We start from the raw sequence: 23,995 nt of genomic DNA, 5'->3' as shown, positions 1-23,995 counted from the left end.
CTCAGAGTAACAGAAGGGGACAGCAACTCAACGAAATAATAACCTGTCACAAGGACCCCTGCTGTCTCTGCTATCTGTGATGACGTGCATTACTGATTGAGAATCCACCTCCCTCCAGAAGCCCCGCATCGCAACCGGTTCTACCCCGTCTCAAGCCTGGCACCATCTGCATTCAGCTTTACCCAGCCTTCCTTTCGGGGAATCCATCCAATGAATATAATTTACCGTTACCTAAAGGCCATCTCAAATTATCAAGACCCAGTTCTTGAAAATGCTAAAATTCTTTAACAAATAACAAGAATATACAAAACCAAATTAAAAATTCAAAGAAAAGGCAATTCACTTTATCTTGTTCATGGGTAAGACTTATATCCACCTTATCTTTTTACCCACTCCCGTACACAATCCTTGAATGAGAGTTTGCTTTGTTCTTAGGATAAATTTTAATTTGTCTTTATATCAATTTCATCAAAATAAAATAGAATAGCAGAAAGGAGATAGATTATACTTTGGAAGAAGAAATTATGAACTTACCAGATGTCTAAAAAATTATAAAATAGAGATGCGATCTCTTTTAACATATTGGAACCAAACCATTCCAGGTGTTAAAGGTATAAATTAACTTGCTTTTTGGCACAATCATTAAGATTTTTAGAACGGATCGAGATGTCTGTGTTAAAAATTCTATTTTCTCTGGGATTCATGCATATTATCTCAGGCTTTAATATGACGATTCAACACTTTATATATGAGACTATATTCTTACTGGCCATTCCCCTGCGCCATGAAGGAGGGGGAAAAAAACAAGAGTTCCTACAAACGAGGCTTCTAGCTGTTCTGGAGAGGACGAGAGGCGTATAGAAAGCTCTGTTTGCCTAATCATGGAGTGTAAGAGAAGTTAGAACATTGTTAGTTTTGCGAAAATGTCTGGTAATCAGCCTGGCTTACAAACCAAAAAGGTCCCGCAACTTATCCCGTAGCAACCATGGTGTAACAAGAGACAACAATGACAGACAGTGAGCTCGACATAGACATCATTATCGTTAATAGATAATGTTGTGCTAATTAACCCGCTACCATTCATAATAGCCGAAGGAAGGATGGGATTCATGTTCATGGAGGTCAAGAAACTTGGAAAAATTATGCAAGAGTATGGGCTCCTCGAGGTGAAATATCAAACAAGCTCTTAAACCGGGCCACATCCTATCAACATGGGCCTATTATCTCCATGGGCTCATACAATGATCACTGTTTCCTTTTCCTTTTCTCCTTCGAACTCATCACTTCCATTGGTATTGTCGAACCATTACATTGCAGGGTGACACGCACAATTCCCTGTTGTCTTGTCTCTCGAACTCTGAAAGCTTGAGAAAAAAGACCAAAAGGAAGCAATGTTAAGAGCATCTCACATCCCACCAGTAGCAACACCAGCACTCTCTGCTCTCAAAATCTCTCTGATTCCCGCCCTCTCACTCTCTTCTTCACTTCCTCACCTTTACAAACTCTCTACATTTGCTCCACTTCATAATTTCCTTCCGAAAACAGCGCCACCCAATCCATCTCCTATCTCCTTCAAAAGGTTCTTACTAATGTTGGGTCACCACCCTTGTCCCAAAGGTGTACATCTGGGCAATTCTATCAAAAACCCTAAGTTTCTTTTTTCCTAATTTGGTCTGTTAAACATACATAATGGGACTTTGCATCAAAAGTTTTGATTATTTTGTGCTCTGTTTCAGCTTCGTTTAGTTCTGGGAGCGGCACTGGAGGTGGAAGAGAGTTATTGGTGCAGCACTTGCTTGTTAAAGAAGATGACCTCAAGCTTTTGTTGGAGCTTCAACAGAGAATTTCAGGAGGTTAGTCACTATTATACATTTGATGTACGATGCAGAATTTGCTTCTTGAATTGATGTTTTATTTTTATATCAAGATTGCATTGATAATTTATTTGACGATAAAAGGTTTTGTCTTTCTTTGGGAAAAATAGAAAAGAGTGTGTGTTATGCGGTTTAAACTATTATACAAGATTTATTCTAAAACTCATTTTTTATTGTTCTTTTTTCCATTCTAAGGAGGAGAGGATTTGAGTGACCTTGCAGTGGAATACTCATTATGTCCATCAAAAGAAGAAGGGGGGATGCTTGGCTGGGTTAGAAAAGGGCAAATGGTATGTGGATTGCGATGAAATTCATTTTCATGCGTGTTGAAAATTTTAAATTAATTCCGTAATTCCTGGTTGGTATTTTGTATTCACTAATGGGAGGTTCACCAGGGAACACATGGTTTAACGAGAGTATGGTTTTTTAAGTTGCATTGCTGTTCCATTTCTTGCCAGGAAGGTAGGAGCATGCTGTTAAAATAAGTTTAGTGGTTATATCATAGTTGGTGGCCTCATCTGCAAATTTGGCAAACAAGTCCTGGTACCTTAGGAAACTCGGGTTTTAATGAACTGCCCAATGAATTCAATGATTTGCCTTAACATTTTAAGTGTAGATGGATGGATTGGCTTTACTAACACTCAAGACACCAAAGATACGAATAACTCAACTTTACCTGGCGACTACTTTGATAATTAATGTTCAAGTGTCACAGGTACCAGAATTTGAGGAAGCTGCTTTTAGTGCCCCTTTGAACAAAGTTGTAAGGTGTAAAACTAAATTTGGGTGGCATTTGTTGCAAGTTATTTCTGAGAGGTATGCTAAAGAATCCTATTCCATTTGATTTCTGTGCCAAAGAGAAGGCAGTATTGGCACGTACTCGTACTTTTCCATGAATTTGTTTCTTTTTAATCTGTAAATTGTGCTACCAGGGAAGAATCTCTACTTGGGGAAATTCAAGCAGATGAGCTCCATGTAAAAATCCAAGATCCTACATTTGCCAAAGAAGCTCAATTGATTGATGTTCGAGAACCTGATGAAGTGTATGCTCTCTTTTTTCATTTTACTCTCCTACTCAAGCAGCCTTTTTTTTCTTTCTTTCTGAAATTAAGTTTTATAGATGACTGACATGTCCTCCAAATTCTTGATATTTTTATCCTTCATGATTTTACTGTGTTTATAACTATAGCATGTTTCAGTTCGAAATCTTGTTATTATTCTTTGGGTAATGATTTAATTTTGAGCAGTTTTTTCCAAGTATTGTGTGGATTAAAGAAGTTAGAGGTTGATATTGTACACCCTACAATCATCCATTGTAAATGAAGAATTGTAAGCACTGTCTGCATATTTAGGGATCTTGCGTGAACTTGATTACTTTGCAGTATTTTTTTCTAGAAAAGGATCTAATTCACCAGTCAGTTTAATTAGAGGATTATGAGGTTTACTTTGTGGATTATACATAGCAGGTCTTCTTGCAATTGTCAACTTGCGAGATAAGGAATTATGGGTAAATGTTTATAATCCATGAAATTGAGGTTTGTTCTTAAGCAGAAAAATCTGGTTGAGGGGAAGGGAGGCAGCTCTCACCATATCTCCTTGTTGGGTGCATGACAATATGTGTGTTCTAAGATTTTTTGGTATCCTTTTTTTTTTCTAATTTGCTTTGCATTTCCTTTTTGTTTTGATCCCTTTCCAGTGATTTACATTTTAAGTTTTAACTGCTCTGATCATCTCTACATGATAGGGCCAAAGCTTCATTGCCAGGTTTTGAAGTACTTCCCCTCCGCCAGTTTGGAAGCTGGGGACCAGAAGTTACAACCAAGTTTGATCCTGAAAAGGATACTTATGTTATGGTGCGTATATTTGTCATTTAGTGCATAAAGTTTCCTCTCTATTGTATAATTTTATTTCATACAAATGAAGACATGTTATGATATGAAGCATCTTATCTGTACTGATTTTCCGCTTATATTTAAATACACAGGGTTTTTTTCAATTTTTTATGCCCTTTCCTATTTATAAGAGGGAGATTTTTTTTGGCATGTTCACTATTTTTCTTAAGAGCATTGCTGCTAATGGGTGTTCCAAAGTTTATCATGTGATGCATAGCCTATAGTCTGAACCGAGATAGTCACTTTTGTGGTAATCTTGCTGTAGTTTTATATTCTTTTGTATTTTTCTAATGGCCTTGCCATATACTTTATTGATCTTCCTGGAGTGCTGTGACAAATGCTTTTAATTTCATTGGTATGAATTATAGAAAAATCTATTTACTATCGCAGCAATTTCTTTTGTTGAGGATGCTTGATAGTATTGCTAAATTATGCCTGTTCTTAGACAGTCTCAACTTTTGAGATAGAGCAATTGATCTGGTTAATATCTTTATGCTGTTCGGTTAATTTTCTCCTAATCAGTTTGAACATAGATTTACTTGAATTCTGTGGTTTTTTTATTCTGCCGGACCTTTTATTTGTTTTTTCATCATGTACTATCCATGGCTCATACATTGTATATTTCCCCTTGTATTTTAACCATAATTTTTCTTTCTTTGCTATTATATACTTTTCTTTTTCTGGAGTTCCAGTTTTTTTGCAAAAGCAAATCTCTTTGCGGAAGATAAAAGCCACTCCTTTTTTTAGAATGCTAAGTAATGTTTTGTTTCCAGTGTCACCGTGGGATGCGGTCACTACAGGTTGCTAAGTGGTTGCAGTCTCAGGTAAACTTTATCTTTTATACTTCTTTTCTTTAGTAACGATAAATAAATTGTTTTAGGGGTTGTGAGCTACCACAAGGAAACAAGCGTTGTAATCTTTTTATTTCACTGTGTTCTTTTTAGTATGTTGTGAAGCTTATTTCAGAAGGAATTATCAAATATCATCTTAGCACTTGATTTTGTCATCTATAAATTTAAGTTGAAATGCCCTGTTGGGAAACGCCATCTTTCAATTTTCAGGGAAAAGAAGCCATGATAATTTCCTTATCTGATGCTCTGTATCATCAAATTGGATTTGTGTCACAGCCACCATTATAGCTTGCTTCTGTCTTCCATGAAGTCGTTCTTTATTATGTTTTAGTACTTCCATGCATCATCTTCCTTGAGTTTTAATGCAGCAATGGCCATCTTTCTGCGCCATTCGCAGGCATCCTTTGTAGTTTTACACATGAATCTCTATATCTTTAAAGTAATAGTGCATTAAGCAGGCTGTGCTGATTTCCCTGTTTTAGAATCTGTACTATCAAATTAAAGATGAGCTTGGATTTTTCTCATACGTTTTCTGGTCCAATCCCACATCAGTCCATCTTACCAGTCTCTGTGGTCCACAGGTGTCATTCTGTCTGATCACTAGAGTCTGCTTTAGCCCCTACATGCTTTGGTCCCGATCGGTATTTGATTGATCTTGTATTAGACCATGCTGATTTTCCTGTTTAATGCTCTGCATTATTTAGATTGTGTCAGAATTGTCCATTACAACCCCCTCTTGTAGTCCATTGGAGTGATTCTTCTTCATTTCCTGGGACAACCTTTCATCTTTCCCCCAAAAAAAAAAAAAAAAACAGAATAAGAAGCCAGTGATCCTTTTTTTTTTGGGTCCAATTGGTTGTTCTGTGTATTTCAGCAAATTTATTACTTTCCTTCCATTTTTTTCTGCAATATCCACAACTTTATGCATTTACATGCTACTCTGTAGTCTGTATGCATTACAGAAGGCATTTTTTTCTGAAGAATTGCCCTTGTTATGAACTCCACGGAATTGATTCTTTTACAATTTTTGCACCTAATATTTTTTTGTTAATGTGGTTCGGATTGTAATCTCACTGTTTCATTGATTCTTGATTATTCAGGGTTTCAAGAGAGTATTTAATGTGTCCGGGGGCATACATGCATACGCTGTCAGGGTCGATCCATCAATTCCTACGTACTGACAAGCCCATTTTTGTTAATTGAGTTACCTTGCTTCAGTTGTTGCTCTTCTTGAATCGATACTGTTGTGATGTTGTATGCAACAGCAATTGGGGTTTTTTGAGAAAGAACATGAGATTAAAAAGGTTCTCTATAGAAAATTTTCTTACGAGTTCTGCAGTTATTCCCCCAAGAAAAGAGAACAGAATGAGTTTGTCTTGTTTCCTGTATCTTATTTGATGTAACTAATACCAGAAATGGAATTTTCCACTCAGAAGATGCCATGCATTTGCCACTGAAGGGCTATGGAATTGAATTGGTTTTCTCCAATAATTTACAGTAGAGTTGAGAAACATCTATGAAGGAGGACTCCCTCCTTCGACTTTTTTGGAATATGATCTGTTAAAAAGTAAATTATAGTGGGTGTTCATTCAGCTGATAAACACCAGAACCTACGCGCTAGTGCGAATGTGGTTAAGTTGTGATGCTTGCGCAGTGTATTTTGATGAAACGGGCGTTGGCGTTTAATTAGTAAATTTTGACTTCAAGTTTGGTCTGGTTTCAAGGGGTTGAAACCCCATAACTGTTGTCCCGATCAATAAAAAAAAAAGGAGGAAGAAGAAGAAGAAAGACAGAAAAGGAATGCATTATGCTGCAAATTATGGCAACCTGGTTTTGTTTTGCTGAAAAGGTCAGTCCAGAGAGAAGCAATCTAATATTTCTGTTTCATATGACCACTGTTAATAAATTTTCTCTGTATAATAAGGCCAGGGCAATCCTTGAAATACCTGTCATGGCACAGCGAAGAACAGTTGATAAGTTTGCAGTCTCCTAACAAACGAAAAAAATCCAGCAATCTACTCTCATTGTGGGCAAGTACAGAGGTATCTGTCCCAGCATTTTAGCAAGAGTGCTAACTATGACAATAGCTGTGCGATCTATTAATATCTTCACAATAGGAAATACTAACTGGAACTTTAAAAAGAGACAACAAACGGTCATTTAATTTTCCCGGGAAACTCTCTCAACCAACAATGGTTATTTGCTTCCCACTAATTTCAGAACAAGCGCCAAAAATAGACTCATTCAACACACTATGCACACGCCATACCCTAAAATCCCTCACTGTCAATCCTCTTTCAGTCCTTGCACCAAAATCCAACCTGTTTCCACTCATTTTCTCCCTAACATTTTTATGACTCTTTCTAATCCTCTCTTTCCTCACACATCTTCCCTTCCCCCAATCAAAAAAAATTAAGGGACTCTCTCCTTAATCCACCACTACCACCATCGCCGCCACCCATTTTGTTTCCCTTCCACAATGGGCAACTGTTGCTCCAGAGGTGGTGCCCAGGATGCCTCAGCTAACAAGGAAGACACCACCGAGGGTACTAATCGTATCAATGGTCAGCTGGACGCTCCCTCCACCACCCCACCTTCACCCCCTCCAGGAGCTTCCCCTAAGCCTGCCAAGGTTACCCCTATTGGACCTGTCTTAGGCCGTCCGATGGAAGATGCAAAATCCATTTACACCATTGGAAAAGAACTTGGTAGGGGACAATTCGGTATCACACATTTGTGTACTAACAAGGTCACTGGCGAGCAATTCGCATGCAAAACAATAGCCAAGAGAAAGCTTGTTAACAAGGAGGATGTGGAGGATGTTAGGAGGGAGGTTCAGATTATGCACCATTTAACGGGTCAGCCTAATATTGTGGAACTCAAGGGAGCCTACGAGGATAAACATTCGGTTCATTTGGTGATGGAGTTATGTGCTGGAGGAGAGCTCTTCGATCGCATTATTGCCAAAGGTCATTATACGGAGCGTGCTGCAGCTTCTCTGCTTAGGACCATTGTTCAAATTGTGCACACCTGCCATTCCATGGGAGTCATCCATAGGGATCTCAAGCCGGAAAATTTCCTTTTGCTCAACAAACATGAGAACTCCCCGCTCAAGGCTACCGATTTTGGCCTTTCTGTGTTCTACAAGTCAGGTTGCAATCCTATTCATGATACCTTCTTTCTCGTTTTTTTCCTCTCCAGAATATCGACCGAACCATGAATGAAGAAAGGGATGGGAGAATAGCAGGCATGTCATTGGTACAGGTGTTAACAACAGGTTTTTTTTTCTTTTCTTCCTGACAGGAGAAGTATTCAAAGACATTGTTGGGAGTGCATATTACATTGCACCTGAAGTCTTGAAGAGAAGATATGGACCAGAAGCTGATATATGGAGTGTTGGGGTCATGCTGTATATTCTTCTAAGTGGTGTTCCTCCTTTTTGGGCAGGTAAATCTTGCTTTACCAATTTTCTCTTCTAATCATAGATGGTATCAATGAAATTCTTTATGCTAATGTTAACCTGGCAGAATCGGAACACGGGATATTCAATGCAATCCTACGCTGCCATATTGATTTTACTAGTGATCCTTGGCCTTCAATATCACCTCAAGCAAAAGACCTTGTTCGGAAGATGCTAGCTTCAGACCCCAAGCAAAGGATGACTGCCATCCAGGTTCTCAGTAAGTGCGCTTTAGCTCTACCATCTTCAAATTATATGCAGTAGTGATTTCACAAGACATCCAGTTTGTAATAATGCAAGGATATTAGTCACCCATCAGCAACTATTGAGCAGGTTTCTGATTTAGTGTGTTTTGTTTTCATTAGGTCATCCATGGATTAAGGAGGATGGAGAAGCTCCTGATACTCCTCTTGACAATGCAGTGTTGAGTAGGCTCAAACAATTCAAAGCAATGAATAACTTCAAGAAAGTTGCTCTAAGGGTACTACAAAATTTCACCATTTTGAAATAAATTAAACATGTGTTGCATGAACTTGTGCTTATCTTTCCCTCTTCACAAAACGGGAGTAGGTTATTGCTGGCTGTCTATCAGAGGAAGAAATCATGGGATTGAAGGAAATGTTCAGGGGCATGGACACTGACAACAGTGGTACCATAACACTTGAAGAGCTGAAACAAGGACTTGCTAAGCAAGGGACAAAACTGTCTGAATATGAAGTTAAACAATTGATGGAAGCTGTAAGTTCTAGTCCATCTCGATGCATAAGATCAAAACATCATGTTGGAGAAGATAGTCGTGCAAAATTCTGAATTCTTTTATATATCTTCAGAATCTGTTAATGATTTCTCTGTTGTTTTTCTTCCTTCTATTTCCTCCATAAACAGGCTGATGCAGATGGCAATGGGACCATAGACTATGACGAATTCATCACAGCAACAATGCATATGAACAGAATGGATAGAGAAGAGCATCTTTACACTGCCTTCCAACACTTTGATAAAGATAATAGCGGGTAATAACATTATAAAAATATGAAATTTGCTCCATTAAATTTTACATCAGTTTAGCAGCCTTGGTAATCAAATACAAATGCTCATTTTTATAAACTTATGCATATACGTAGGTACATTACAACTGAAGAGCTAGAGCAAGCTCTGCGCGAATTTGGCATGCATGATGGAAGGGACATAAAGGAAATCATTTCTGAAGTAGATGCAGATAATGTAAGCACCAAATTAAATTTTAGTCAATAGCTTTAATCCTATATTGTATTTTCAGTTTGTGATGACAAAATCCTGAATATTTTCTCAGGATGGCCGAATCAACTACGATGAATTTGTCGCAATGATGAGAAAAGGAAACCCCGAAGCCAATCCAAAGAAACGGCGTAATGATGTATTTGTTTGAGTTTGTAGAGGGTGAATGGCAGGGAAAACAGAAGTACTATATAAGTTTGTTTTCTTTTAATGGGAGGGAAGCTGTAGGATATGCAGAAGCAGCCAGCAGAAATTTGGTAGTTCAATGTGGATGTATACCTGTGAAATGAGTGTGCTATTTTCTCTCTCATCTCTAAACATTGTAACTATTCAAAATGAGTCATTGCTTACAAAATATTTAGGGAAGTAAAGGGTGCATTTTGTTTTTCATTGTATTTGTTCTTCTCCAGTTTAGGAATGTATCTTGTGATTCTGATTGCTATAGACTTACTAACAAGAAATTTGATGTTGTTTTTAGGAACTCTTTGTTCTTTTGGTAGAATTTATGCTTCCCGTTTTCTCTTTAGCACAAGATTCTTTTTGTGACAATTCGGATTAAGAGATGAATAGAAGACATGCAGAAATGATAAATATATACACAAACAATTGGCAGAAATTCAAAGAACATCATTTTTCATTCTTTACAGTAAAACTCAGCTGAATCTTTGGTACAATTTGAGCAGTTCCAATTTCAAAAATCCTTATGCATTCATGTCCTATTTCGAATTCATAAATCCTGTTTCCCCTTGTTCACAGTGAATCAACAGCACAGTGAATCAACTTGATTTTGTCATCAAAACTCAGCGTTGTTAGAGATCCATAAGTTGTGGTTGTGCGTGCATTGCATATATGCAGAAGGGAACCCGCCAGTATTGACACGATTTAAAAAGCTTTGAAGAACTTTTAGGACTAAATGAAAGGTTTGACCCCCTCAAGCTATCACCTGCGTGCTGTGCCGACAATCTTTGTTTTTCTGTTCAGCTACACAATCACGGTACACGGTTTAATTTTTCTTGAACCGTTGGAAATAATAATGTTAATGCACTGCACGTAAATTTTTTTTTTAAAAAAAAAAATATGTAACTCGAATTATAGATTTGATTGGGTAGAATAAATTGATTTTATTTAAACTAGATAAAAAACTAGAAAACAACAATAGATGAATCAAATTTAAAAAGAAATGAGAATAGAAAAAGCCCGGGAAAAAAATTATTTTTCTCAAAAATAAATAAACTATGCATCTCAATTCATAGCCCGTTAAATACAAAAAAACAAAACAAGATAAAAAATGACATAAAAATGAATCCTCATCAACTCGAGTTAACATATTGAACCTATAACCTTGCTAATCAGGGTTGAGTCAGCCCAGAATATCCCTTCAAACCAGCGATCTAAATCATGATATTGAAATAACTTAATAAAAATAATAAAAAGAATTATAAGTATTTTAAAAAAACCCAACTTAACTTTTCAAACTTGTGAACCAAGTCATTAGATCCAAAGAACTCTATCTCGAAAAATCATAAAGTATAATACTCAATCAATCAAATATTGAAAGATAAAATTAAAAAAAAAATTAATTATATAAAAGGATTTTAAAAATAAAAATAAAAAGAATGATGATTAAAATTAAAATACAAAATAAATTTTATATTTTATTGAAGGGTGGAATTGAAAAGAAGAGTCAATTCAACAAAAGGACCCAAAAAAACTTAAAAGAATGAGGATATAAATTGATATAAAAAATTAAAATAATTTTTTTGAATGAAGGATAACATTGAAAAGAATAATAACATTTACAAAAAGGTCAAGAAAAAAAATCAAAATCAAAACAATGAGGACCGAATTGGAAAACATAATATTATCAATTTGGATTGAATGATAAAATTAAAAATCAACTAAACTTTTATAAAAGGGCCAAAGAAAAAAACTAGAAATCAAAAGATTGAGAACTAAATTGAAAAAAAATAGTATATAGCAAATTGCGATTGAATGACGAAATTGAAAACAAATAAAACTTATATAAAAGGAACAATAAAAAATATTTAAAATCAAAAGAAGAATAATTGAAGTTGAAATACCAGTAACAAATAGGTTTAGTCTCTAATTTTTAAGAAAAGAAAAAAAGTTAAAAAGTTCATCGGCGACAAATAGAAGCACCAATGTTGGCACACACCGCTCCACATAAAAAGGGACACGATGGTGCTTCCAATGACATGAAGGAAAGATATTTTTTTGAACTCTACGAGGCTCCACACGTGCCTCATAAAAAGCATAAATGCCTTCCAAGCACTAAGGAGCGCGTTTATATGCCGTATTTTTTTTGTTTTTATATTTAATTAAATATCAAATTATTCCTAAGGTGATTTAATAATAATGAAAAAAACAATGTAAGAAGATGGAAAAGCTATTTGACTCCAATTTTAAATTTTTTACTTTTAAGAACATCTTAATCGTTTCACTATTTATTTTTTACATTTGATCAAATACTAAATTATCTCTCCGTTGACATTGTAATAAGAAAAAAAAACATTGTGCAAATATGAAAATGTCATTTGATGTTAATTTTAATTTTTTATGCTTTCAAGGATATTTTGGTAATTTGTCGTTGTAATAAAAATAAAAAATATATATATTCTCGGTTAATTTGATAATAACTAATAAGCTCTATTAAAAACATTCAATGCATTTAAAAGCTGTGTTTTTTTTTTAAGAAAAGAAGCTAAATTATCATTATATTGTTGTAGTAAACAATGTCCCTTAATAATTCATAGATACAATGTTTCTACAAGTCCAATAAGTTTCTTTCAATAATAATAATAATAATATGAGATGCCTTGATTACAAGATTGTTACGTGTAAGAGGAAAAGTGAAAATAGTTTAATGAAATTACTAAATTGACCAAGTAATCAATCCAATCCAGAGAGGGAGGGGAGGGCAGGCAGAAGACAATTATGCCAATTTCATCAATCAATCATATTAATCAATTTGGAAGTTAATTTTTTATATATTAAAATATAAATATATTTGTGTTTGAAGAGAGATATTAGCAGAGTACTTTTAATAATAAAAAATCCACGTCATGATCATGACCTCTAATTAATTTGTTATATATGCACTTAAATGAAATAAAAGTTGATATTATAAGTTCCATTGAATATAATAAGATGCATGCATTGAATATTTTAATTATCAAGTGTAAATGCTCAGCAAGAAAGCAAGAAAAATTAATTAAATATTAAGTTATTTATTTTAAGGTGCTTTCAAATGTTCATTGGAGTATAAGAGTTGGAATATCTAAGCCGTTAAAAATAGTCCAAGCCACAAGATAAGGTGAGGCTGATTGATTTGATCAAGACACGTGTTTTTAAAATTATCTCTATTAACCCATTTAAAATATTTAAACATCTATCAAGATTTTATAATTAAGTATGTGCTAATGTTAATTATGAAGATTAGTGTGTGCAAGATAAGCACAAGCCTTCGATAAGCACCATAAAAATGAATGTCAGAGACTTTAATTATAGGAGCCCAGTTGAAGAACGCTTTTCGTCTGAGACCTAATTATAGGTTTTCTTAAGAACATACTGTGTTTATATAGAATAATATAATAAAAATCCTAATTGATATTTGAATATTAAAACTGAATGTAATCTAATTGTTGATATATATATATATATATATATATATAAACTATTCATTCAAATCTATACCATATGATGAAAAGATATATTTTGGATAGAATTTCTTCTTATAGTTTCTCTTGTATAACAAATGGTAATTCTAAAATAAAATAACAATAATAATAATAACCAAACCAAATCAAAATAATCATTCTAAAAACTAAGATCCTATTTTTATTTGTATTTCAAAAGCATTTTAAAAAAATTAAATTTTCTTTGCTTTAAATTAATAATTTTTTAATATTTTCATATCATTTTGATGCATTGATATTAAAAATAATTTTTAAAAAATAAAAAAACATCAAATATATTTTAAAGTGAAAAGTACTTTGAAAAACAACCACAACCATATTCTCAAATAGATTCTAAAACTATATTACTAAATATCAAACAAACAAGCCAAGTCCCGTTTGTGTAATTTGTTTACGAAAACAAATAATATATATATGTAATGAACAAATATGATCTTAACAAACATATATGACTATAAATTGGATACCACGACAATGTGTTCATAAAATACTATTATAAAGTTAAATGGATGTAATTTTAAGTGTGTTCCATGGTCAAGATACATGGTGGTTTGTTTATGTATCAACATGTTTAAATTCTAACCATCAATATTTTTTCATACATTAGAAAATTAATACATAAATTAATTCTCTATTGTCACATATACAAATAAAAAAGGAGAAAAATCAAAACATTAAGTACTATCAAGTTGAAAAAAGATAAAACATGACAAAAAAAAACTGAAAGCTCTCAAGTATAATTTTTATAGCATAGGTTTGTTATAAATAATCTTTACTTGAATCAATTAAAATATCATATAAAAAATCTTGATTTAAGATGTATATTGAATATTGTTTTGATAGGATATAAAATCAAAAAAAGAAAGAAAAGAAAGAAAAGAAAAGAATCTCTTAAACTAGATTAAACTAGATCGACCCATATTCAAGTTGTTCAAACATTCATAATGATATAAAAGTTGTATTAATTGTATATTATTTGAACCCTTAATAATTACTTTTCAATTATGTAATTTTTTTTTTACAAAATTATGAAATTAAGTCATACAATAATAAATTATCATCGATTAAGAGTTCGAAATTCAACATGAATTAAGAAAACAAATACACCATATTTTTTAAAAAATTTATTTTACTTTTTTTTTTATTTTAGTTCCAGGATAAAAATTGATTATATACAAATACTCTACTGGAAACAGATAACATATCAAACGGCATAACCTTCCAAGCCAGCTGCACAACCTACAAAATGATTATCGTACAACAAAATCCCGACTTCATCAGTTGTTTGTCTTTTTTAAAAAAAGTTTTTTGGAATTCTTGTTTGGATGATGTGATGCCACGTAGAAGAAACCATCTTTGTTTTCTGGCCTTAAGAACCTTATCCAAAGACAACCTCATCTGGGAAATCTCAACTTTTAAATCCCATGTGGGACCCAATTTTCTTTCACTGGTCCTGCTTCTTTCGATGAAAAGCAACTCGTTGGTTTTTTCTTTTATATGATTGAGAGATTTTTCTTTTTGTTGTTTTTAACTTTTTACTTTTTGTTTTTAAAAACGAATTCACTTTCTCCACTCAGTTATATGAACAAAATAAATATTTTAAAATTATTTGAAAATACTAAAAAAATATTAATTTAAAGTAGAGAAAAAGAATTTAAATTTTTTCAATTTATTTTTTTAAAATGAGCAGTCCGAAATTCCTCACCGTTAGGACTTGTATGACTCCTGATTTGATGGGAGCTAAATCACAAATAATATATTAACCCTTAAGAGCTCAACAACGCTGTGCTTTGAAGTCAAACCAGTTAAAGATACGTACACACGGAAGAGTTGAAAGGATGTGGAATCTCTCAGACCCATGAAGTAGTATCTTTTTTGAAAGGAAAAGAAAACAAACAAATCTAAACTCACAGAGAATGATTATTACAAGGTTCGAAAGTCCACCTTACAATACTCAATATTTTCAGTTTCTGTCAAATTTTGTCATCCTCTTTGAAGGCTTAAGATTTCAATATGGTAATAATCTTAGATTCATATTTTAAGGCATGGAACTCAAGAATATATATATATATATGTCATGAACCAATCCAACTATTCTCTATTTTCGAGGCGTGGGTGTATCTCATGAGTGTATTTATTTTCTTACCACTCATAATTAAAGAGTGGCCCGAGTATAAACAGATAAAAATCATAAATTATCAAATAGATAAATTAAAAAACTAAAAGAGGCAAGAAACGAGAGAGAGTTCGAGGATAATTTTATTTAATCCCGCAACGTGGTAATGAAACGTACACGGGCGCTACTTGAATACTGATCATTATTTGATCAGTATAAAGGAATGATCACTCAATATAAAGGAATGATCCAAGGCTTCCATTAAGCCAACTAACAACGTACGTACATAAAGATTAGTACCAGCAGACAACCAAAGTACAACATGAATACGTACTGATCATTATTTGATAAACACAGAAACCTTGATAGATGCATAGATCCTTAAGCAAGATATGCGTTAGGTTCCAGGCGTGGACTAACCATGGCGGAAAGGGGAACTGCCTTCTGCAATGCAAGACCAAAGACCTCGTCCATGTTGAGCTCAACATCCTTTGGCAATTTCCAATCAAAAGAGTGTACCAATGTGCCTAAAATGTACTGTACAAGCACAATCCCCATTCTAGTCCCAGCACAAATTCTTCTTCCAGCTCCAAATGGAATTAGCTCAAAATCATTTCCTCGAGGGTTGATTTTCGCATATTTCTCACTAAAAAATCTCTCAGGAGTAAAGTCTAGTGGATTGTCCCATACATTAGGATCCCTCCCTATTGCCCAGATGTTGACACTCAGTCTACTGCCTTTGGGGATATAGTATCCATTCACTTCACATGCTTGGTCTGCTATCCTGGGTAGGTTTAGAGGTGTAGATGGGTGTTTTCGGAATGTTTCTTTGCATATGGCTTGCAGGTAGGGAAGTTTTGGTATGTCAGATTCCTCTAGTCGCCGATTCCGACCAATGACTTGATCCATCTCATCCTGAGCTTGTTTAAGGATGCGAGGGTTTTTCAACATCTCAGCAAGTGACCATTCGATTATGCTCGAGGAAGTGTCAGTGCCGGCTGTGAATAAGTTCTTCCAAAATAAAACAAAAGCGGATGTAAGTAACGATCTAATAATATATTTTCTTCTTGGAACATTTTGATGTATTATTGATTCGGACTCCATCTCTTCGCATACAATATCGCACATATATATATATAATTAAAACAAAAAACCGTGCATGCATGGTAGATCATGTGCAATTTATATGTATAAGCACAGAATCTAGCTAGGTACGTAATTTGTAATTAAAATGAGACGGGAGAGTGAGACATACCAAAAGAAGAGCCTTGATGTTGGTAAAGCTAAGCTTCTCACCATCCAAATTTTCTTGGTTAGCCATGAGAACGTCTAGAAAATCCGGCTTTCCCTTGCGTTCATGAGCCGTTGCAATATGCTCCTCCAGCATTTTTGTCAGTAACACATCAAACCTTCGATGTAATCTCTTCATCCCACGTTCAATTCCTTGCAAATCCATCCAAGCAACCGACGGTATAAAATCGCCAACATTGAATAATCCTGCGCTTGTCATGAGCTCCACTACCATGTCCTTGAACTCATTAGACTCTGAACCTTTAGTAACAAACACACGACGACTAAGTATAATTTGGCCTATCATATTTGCCATGGCATAGGTCAACATTTCTGGCACCACCACAGGTTCGTCTTTTCGGCTAGCCTCGCACATGGCTCGAAGCATGTGCCCTAGCTCGGATACTCGGACATGAGCCCAGTCCTCTAGAGCCTTACCACCTAGCATGTGTAGGTTACTTAATTTGCGTAACAATTTCCACCTTGGTCCATAATCTGCAAAGACCATGTCTTGTGCATTATAGGCTAAATGAGTTGCACCTGCATTTGGGGGACGGTTTGAGAAATTTAGATCAAGGGTTTTGAGGAAGGCTCGAGCTGCGTCTGGGGTGGAGGCCACAACCATGTTACAAGTGCCCATTTTTAAGTACATGACGGGGCCGTATTTTTTGGCCATTTTGGCTAAGGCGGCATGGGGCATGGCTCCTAGGGCGGGAATAGCACCAATGATCGGCCACCCTCGGGGGCCTGGAGGAAGTTGACGGGTGGACAGTTTTCTTATCAAACAGCGAGTAAGAAGGTAGTTAATAAAGAAGAAGAGAGCCGCCATGGTGAGATCCCAGAGAAGGACCATGTTTAAGGCCATGGCGTGAGATGGTGCAAAAGCAACACCAGCTTAATAACTGATTACCACTAGTGATTAATAGGTATGATGATATGCATGGTTTGCGAAGCAGTAATTGATTTATATAGCGATCCGCGCGCGCAACCTTGAGGGTGGGTTAGCTCGGGCACGTGGGGTTGACCCTTCCACCTCAAACTCCCGACCAACCAGCTGCGTTGGGACAGGTGCAGAAGCTATTATTTTTTATTTTGTTTTTGTCACATGAAAAGAAAAAAGCAAAATGGGTTAGGTCGGGCACGTGAGGCTGAGCCTTCCACCTCAAATTCCTGACCAACCAGATGCGTTCGACACAAATGCAGGAACTGGTAATTTTCTGCAAGTGTTTTCTTTCTCGCGTGAAAAGAAAAAAATCAAAATTCTCATCCGTTTTTTAGCAATAGGTGAACGTAAATACAATTTATTTTTTATCATGCAGAGAAAAGTCTCGAACACAAGATTTATAAAAAGATCGATGGAGCTAGCTAGAGACATTAGTTTTAATTGAACTAAGCATATATAATTTAAAGGCTGAAAAGATTTGAATGTTATTAATTAATATAGTCTCTCTTGTTCCTTTTACCAGACAGCCTTGTGTGCATTTAAGTAGTGGTGTTACAGTAAAACAAAACATTAATTGCAAGTTATAAAAAATCGAGAGAATATAATTAATTGCACTTGCATTGACTGAAAATTATATCATAATATATAATTAATTAAGAAGATACCAACTTTTTTGGCTTGAATGAATTTCCCACTGAGCTAAAAAACAATAGTATTTGTTTCCGTTATGTACGATGCTTAGTCCATTTTTTACTTTTTAAGGAAAAGAAAACCAGCTACGTACCTGCAAATGTACTTACTTAGATGGTAGGATAGTTCTTAATTTTAAAATAATAACATTCTTTAAGATGAATAGTTTAATATATTTTTTAGATGACAGTTACCTGCTTCTTCCAACTTCCAACTAGAGTGGGGATCGAAGTTATAGGCGTAGTTATAGAAATCAATCCGGCGGTCACCAGATAAACGATCGGATATTTAGTTTTATAAGTCAAATCGGGTTAATTTAAAAAAATTTAAAAAATATATTTAAAATTTTAATATGTTATATAAAATAGTTAAGAAACAATTCATGTGAATATAAGCTATATATATATTATAAATAATAAAATTTAAAAGAATATTTTAAAATTTATTTTATCTCACATTGAAAAAGCATAACTTTTTTCTTGTTAACATACAGAATATATAATAAACGGCTTCAAATCTCACATTAAAAAGATAATTTCTTTCTTATGAACCAAAAGTATATATATTAAAAGGTTTCAAATTCTATATTGAAAAGATATTATATTATTCTTTTAGGTTGAAGTATTTAAACCAAAATATTTTTTATTCCACATTAAAAAAACTTAACTTTTTATCTTGTGAGCATAAAGTATATTTACGAAAGGGTTTCAAATCTCACATTGAAAAAATAAAGTATTTTTCTAGTATTTATATTGTGAACTTTAAAAAGTGTTAATAATTAACTAAAAAAGTATGAAAAAAAGGGTATAGAAGAAAAACCACATTTGAAAGGAAAAAAAATCGATCGAGTCTCTTCCGGGTCGCTCGGGTCATGGGTCAACCCGTCGGGTCGACCGTGGTTTGCTGGGTTGTTTTACCGGCCGGTTTTTTTCTTACCTAGAACGGTGTAGTCTGTTCGTCTTCACCGTATATTTTGAATTTAAATAAATATCATATTTGCCGCGGTTTAAAAAAAAATAAAAAAATAAATAGAGTATTTTTATTTCTTTTTAAAACTAAAAAATTTAAAAATAACTTTTAATGGAATTATATCTGCCATATTGTTTATTTAGAGAGACGCATAGCATCTTATATTGTTTAATAAAATATTGCTTTTAATATTTGTGAAAGCATATATATTTTCTCTCTTGCTCTCTCGTAGGAATTTTCTCTCTCGAATTAAACTTGATTTTCTCTTGGTGCAAGGAGACAATATATAGCTGTTCACACAGTAGCCCATTATAATAACATGAAAATTATATGATTTTTACTAAGTAAGTAGTAACAGGAGGTTAGCATGGCATGTGAGGTCGGTCGAGGTCCCCCTGGATTTATTCCAGCTAACTATAGCTTCTAGAGAAGAATAGCAAGGACGAGACTCGTCGACGTCGGCAGTAACTGGAATATAGTAAAATTGTTGCATTAATTTATTATGAAAAGCTGTGATTATGACACGTCAGAATAGTAAAAAATTGTTGCACCAATATTCATGTGATGTCACGTGTAAAAAACAAAAAAAGATGGCCATGTATTTTTTAAAAATATTGAGCAGGTTAGACATGACATGTGACATCGAGGTCCACTAAATTTCCAATTTGTTAGCTTGTAGACAAGAATAGTTAGGATCATTATGACACGTCCAGTAGCGGATCCATAACTAACTATCCATGTTATGTGCTGTGTAAAAAAATAATAATAATAATTCAAGATGGTATCAAAGTGAATTTTGAGAAACAAATATACAGTTAAAATAAAATGTAAAAAATCTACATAAAAACTTGAGGAAACTCGAGGCCAATATTATTACCTTTTCAGTCTGATCATTCTTCCACTTTTATTACCATACTTTAATGTAAATTTCATAATTATACTGCTGTAGCTTTTTAAAAAATCTCGACTTTGCGTTTTACTAATAAACAAATAAAGAAAAATAAAATCTTTCAATGTATTTTCTTTTTTATTTTCTCCCTATCACATCCTCGTATATGTTATAGTATCTTATACAAGATACTTAAAAAATTAAACCAAAAAAAATTAAATTAAAAATTAGAGTGTTTAATGATTAAATATATATATTGGAATATTTTTTGGGGGCGAAACGGTAGCATTGGAATTTTGAACTATAAAGGTGAAAAATAAACATTTATAGATCTAGATGACAAAACGACGAGACAAAACAATACCAAAACAGGAATAAAGATATATTTAATTGCGTCAATTATTTTCGTCGAATGACGTGAAATACTATTTATATTCGATACCATCTCCACTAGTGACTCCCCCAAAGATTGAAAAGAACGGAAAAAGTTTTCATCTTAAACCAACCACAACCATGAACCATCACATCGGAGACAGTGAGGGTCCATCGCACAGATATATATATATATATACATTATATTTTTTTTTGAAACGCGGTGCGTGAAAACCATGTTATTAAAAAAATTTAATTTTTTTTAAAAAATTTAATATAATTTATATGTTTTGAATCATGTGATAATATTAAAAATAATTTTTTAAAAATAAAAAAATATAATTAATATATATTTTAATATAAAAAATTATTTTAAAAAATAATTATTATCGTACGGTCAATCACCACCATGCGGATGTACGTGCTTTTGACCCTGACAATTCTTAAATTTTCAACCATCTACCTTTTCTGCTTCTTGATTTAACAGCTCTGTTTTTCTTTTTCACTTTAATTGTTTTCTTTGCATCTATCAATTAATTTTTCATATTTAATTTTATGACGGTCTCCATAAATCAATAGCTTTTAAACTGGGTTAACAGTGTAATTAGAATGATTTTTATTTAGAAATATATTAAAATAATATATATTTTTTATTTTTTAAAGTTTATTTTTAATATTAATACATTGAAATAAATTAAAAATTTTAAAAAAAATAATTCAAGAAAATTTAAAGAGTACGGCTGGCCGCAAAAACAAATGACCCCTTTTTCCTCGTAGATGTAACACTTTCCACTCATATCTCTAGATTTCTTTCCCTGATTTTATAATTTGAATATAAACCCACACATGCAAGGATGTTTATGCATTCACTGTATTTCGTCCTCCTGCTTCACCAAGAATCATGCGTTCTGGATTTCTACCTTGCAGATTGCAAGAAAACCATTACTCCTATCATCAGGTTTTTGTTCATATTTCCAAGCTATCATCAGGTTTACAGATGGGTCATTTTAAAGTGTTCAGTTTTTCTCTGGGAAGAAAGAACTCCTTCAACTTATCAATGGAGTAAAAGGATTGTATATGTCCTGATTGGAGAACAGGGGCAAGTGAAAAACACTGCTGCATCATTGATTCATCACAGCACTACTGCACCACTTGCTTGTTAGCTAAGTAATGTCGTCAAGCAACTACTTGCTCTTAATTTGACGTCCAATATTCGAACAATAGCTAGCTTGCTAGACATACTAGGCTTTGCAGGAGGTGGAATTAAGATATCTTTCAGCCGTAAATCCCGGACCAACCGGCCTGAAGATCAGCGCAGCTGTGATGCTCATGATGACGGCGTATAGGAATTTAATTATTATGAACTAGACTCATGGCTCGTCCTTACGTTGCTGCTCGCTCGGATCTTTTTTTTTTCCCCCTGAAAAAGAAATCTAAATGCGTTGTTGACCTTTTTTGAAAAAAAAGTAATTTAATTATCAATTCAAAATTTTATGTAAATTATATGGGCGCACTCTGTTGGGCTGTAGGTAGGGCGCAAAGATCTTGAGTATTTTTCAATTTTAGATTCTACTGGGTAGCAAAACTCAACACTGTTGCAATACCTATTAGTTGCAGGAGAAAGCAAGCATCGGTCCTGCTAGGGCAGGACACTACTAAAAAATATAGTAATTAGCAACGGACTACTCCGTTGCAAATAATACTAAAATCCGTTGCTAAATTGTTTTAGCAACGGAATCAACAACGGTAAAAATCAAATGCAAATTTGTCGTTGCTGATTTTTTAGCAACGGATAAATCCGTTGCTGATTTCACAACAACGAAAAATCCGTTGCTTACACTTAGCAACGGATTATCCGTTGCTAAGTGTAAGCAACGGATTTTCCGTTGCAAAACTAGCAACGGAGAAATTCACAATCCCCAACGGATTCTCCGGATAAAAGGGCAAGCATCGGGTCCTGTTAGGGGCAGGACATGGGTCCTGCGATGGACATAACCCACGCTGATGGGTCCTCCTAGTAGCATGAGCCAAGTCTGATGGTTTCAGCCGTGGCAGGATTTAAGTTTTTAATTCTTTCAAATAAAATTTATTATTTTTCTTTGATAATAATAATATTGTTTTCCAAATTTATTAATTATAATGATAATAATATTTTTTAATTTTATCTTTCAAATCAAATTTATGATTATTTTTCAATATTAATGATATTTTTACCAAATTTATATTAATAATATGTACTATCATAAAAATAATAATATTTATAATATTAATAATAGTATTAAACTTGTCGATGTGAAGTTTATATATTTTTTAATCTATTCAAATAAAATTTATGGTTTTTTTTAATAATAATAATTTTTTTTTCTTTAAATTTATTAATCATAAAAATAACACTAACAATAATAATAATAAAATAATAGAATAATAATATTTCCTATTTACCCAGTGAAAAAATAATCAAAGAACAAAAAAACAGATCATAATATTGGGTTCTACTAAGGGCAGGACCCAACGCTTTTTTACGAGTCTTGATTGTGACAGGATCCCAGAGCTGATGGATCTTGCGGAACCCAACACTAATGGGTCGTGGAGGAACCAACTCCTAGGGATACTGCTTGGCTGAATGACCCAGCAGCTGAGTACCCATATGGGCCCATCATCATTGGGTCATGCTTGGCATATGGACCCAACGACGCTAGGTATTGGTTCTTGGGTTTGAAAGGGGATGTCAAACTCAAGTTGTTAATAATAATAATAATTGATTTTAACCTACAAATTAAATCCATGTTTTTTTCAATAGTAATAAAACTTATTTTAAATTTAATATATTAGTAATAATATTAAAGTTGTCTGGCCCAAGTTTTTATAGTTTTTAATCTCTTCAAATAAAATTTATTATTTTTCTTTGATAGTAATAATATTTTTTTTCAAATTTATAAATAATAATAATTGTTAATGTCGCGCTTCAAATCAAATCTATGGTTATTTTTTAATATTAATAATATTTTTTCAAATTTATTCATTATTATTTTAGTAATATTAACTATAATAAAAATAATGATATTTATAATATTAATAATTATGTTAAACCTGTCTAACCTAATTTTTTATATTTTTATAATCTCTTTAAATAAAATTTATGGTTTTTTTTAAAAAATTTTCTTTGAATTTACTAGTTATAAAATAACAACAACCCAGGAGAAAATAGAGTGAAGGGAGTTCATAGAAAATCCTAGGATTTAATCCCATAAGAGATGATAAATCTTCCGGAGTTGCAGTGATAAGCTAACCCTATTTGGACCAAGGCTAATGCGCAAATCGCTCACATTTAATTTTTTGCTCCCGAAAAATCTTAATCTATTTATGTTATGTAAAATTAGAAAGAAAAAAGTGGTTGTTCCCTGTGAAAAAAAAAATAAGAGAAAAGAAAAACAAACGATAGTATTTGGTTATCCTAGGCAGGACCCAACATTTTTTGATGGGTCTTTCTTGCAATAGAACCTAAAGTTGATGGGTCCTGAAAAAACCAACACCATAGGATCCTTCTTGGTTGAATGACCCAACAGCTAGGTACCCGTCCGAGCTCAATATCAACGAGTCATGCTTGGCAAATAAACCCAATAATGTTGGGTCCTGTTAGGCAATTGGGGCTAGCAGCAGGGCCCATCGCTGCTAC

At 33.6% G+C, this 23,995-nt stretch overlaps 3 protein-coding genes across 5 annotated transcripts; 2 read left to right on the top strand and 1 right to left on the bottom strand.

Annotated features, from left to right (window-relative positions):
• Positions 1-1,269: 1,269 nt before the first annotated feature.
• On the top strand, positions 1,270-5,959 carry LOC133680333 (rhodanese-like/PpiC domain-containing protein 12, chloroplastic). 3 transcript variants are annotated; one of them, XM_062103201.1, is made up of 9 exons: positions 1,270-1,617; positions 1,737-1,853; positions 2,070-2,164; positions 2,590-2,690; positions 2,807-2,917; positions 3,426-3,511; positions 3,619-3,727; positions 4,540-4,590; positions 5,718-5,959. In XM_062103201.1, exons 1-9 carry the CDS (start codon positions 1,392-1,394, stop codon positions 5,818-5,820), a joined length of 999 nt encoding a protein of 332 aa, XP_061959185.1. In that variant the 5' UTR covers positions 1,270-1,391; the 3' UTR covers positions 5,821-5,959. The 3 variants fall into 3 exon arrangements, with proteins under 3 accessions (XP_061959185.1, XP_061959186.1, XP_061959187.1); XM_062103202.1 differs by having other exon boundaries at positions 1,271-1,617; positions 3,426-3,491; XM_062103203.1 differs by lacking the exon at positions 3,426-3,511 and having other exon boundaries at positions 1,273-1,617.
• A 974-nt stretch (positions 5,960-6,933) lies between these two features.
• On the top strand, positions 6,934-9,815 carry LOC133679073 (calcium-dependent protein kinase 34-like). The gene is made up of 8 exons (XM_062101575.1): positions 6,934-7,769; positions 7,921-8,064; positions 8,145-8,297; positions 8,443-8,558; positions 8,648-8,815; positions 8,963-9,090; positions 9,202-9,301; positions 9,390-9,815. The coding sequence occupies exons 1-8, from the start codon at positions 7,097-7,099 to the stop codon at positions 9,483-9,485; spliced, it is 1,578 nt and encodes a 525-aa protein (XP_061957559.1). The 5' UTR covers positions 6,934-7,096; the 3' UTR covers positions 9,486-9,815.
• Positions 9,816-15,277: 5,462 nt separating this feature from the next.
• Positions 15,278-17,403, bottom strand: LOC133679398 (flavonoid 3',5'-hydroxylase 1-like). Its single transcript, XM_062101981.1, has 2 exons — positions 16,422-17,403; positions 15,278-16,177 (listed from the first exon to the last, which is right to left on the bottom strand). Exons 1-2 carry the CDS (start codon positions 17,319-17,321, stop codon positions 15,548-15,550), a joined length of 1,530 nt encoding a protein of 509 aa, XP_061957965.1. The 5' UTR covers positions 17,322-17,403; the 3' UTR covers positions 15,278-15,547.
• Positions 17,404-23,995: the final 6,592 nt, after the last annotated feature.

This window comes from Populus nigra, chromosome 19, assembly GCF_951802175.1.
Source record: "Populus nigra chromosome 19, ddPopNigr1.1, whole genome shotgun sequence".
Classification (NCBI taxonomy): Eukaryota; Viridiplantae; Streptophyta; class Magnoliopsida; order Malpighiales; family Salicaceae; genus Populus; species Populus nigra.
The sequence above is the reverse complement of the archived record's forward strand: the minus strand, read 5'-3'. Positions and strand labels throughout refer to the sequence as shown.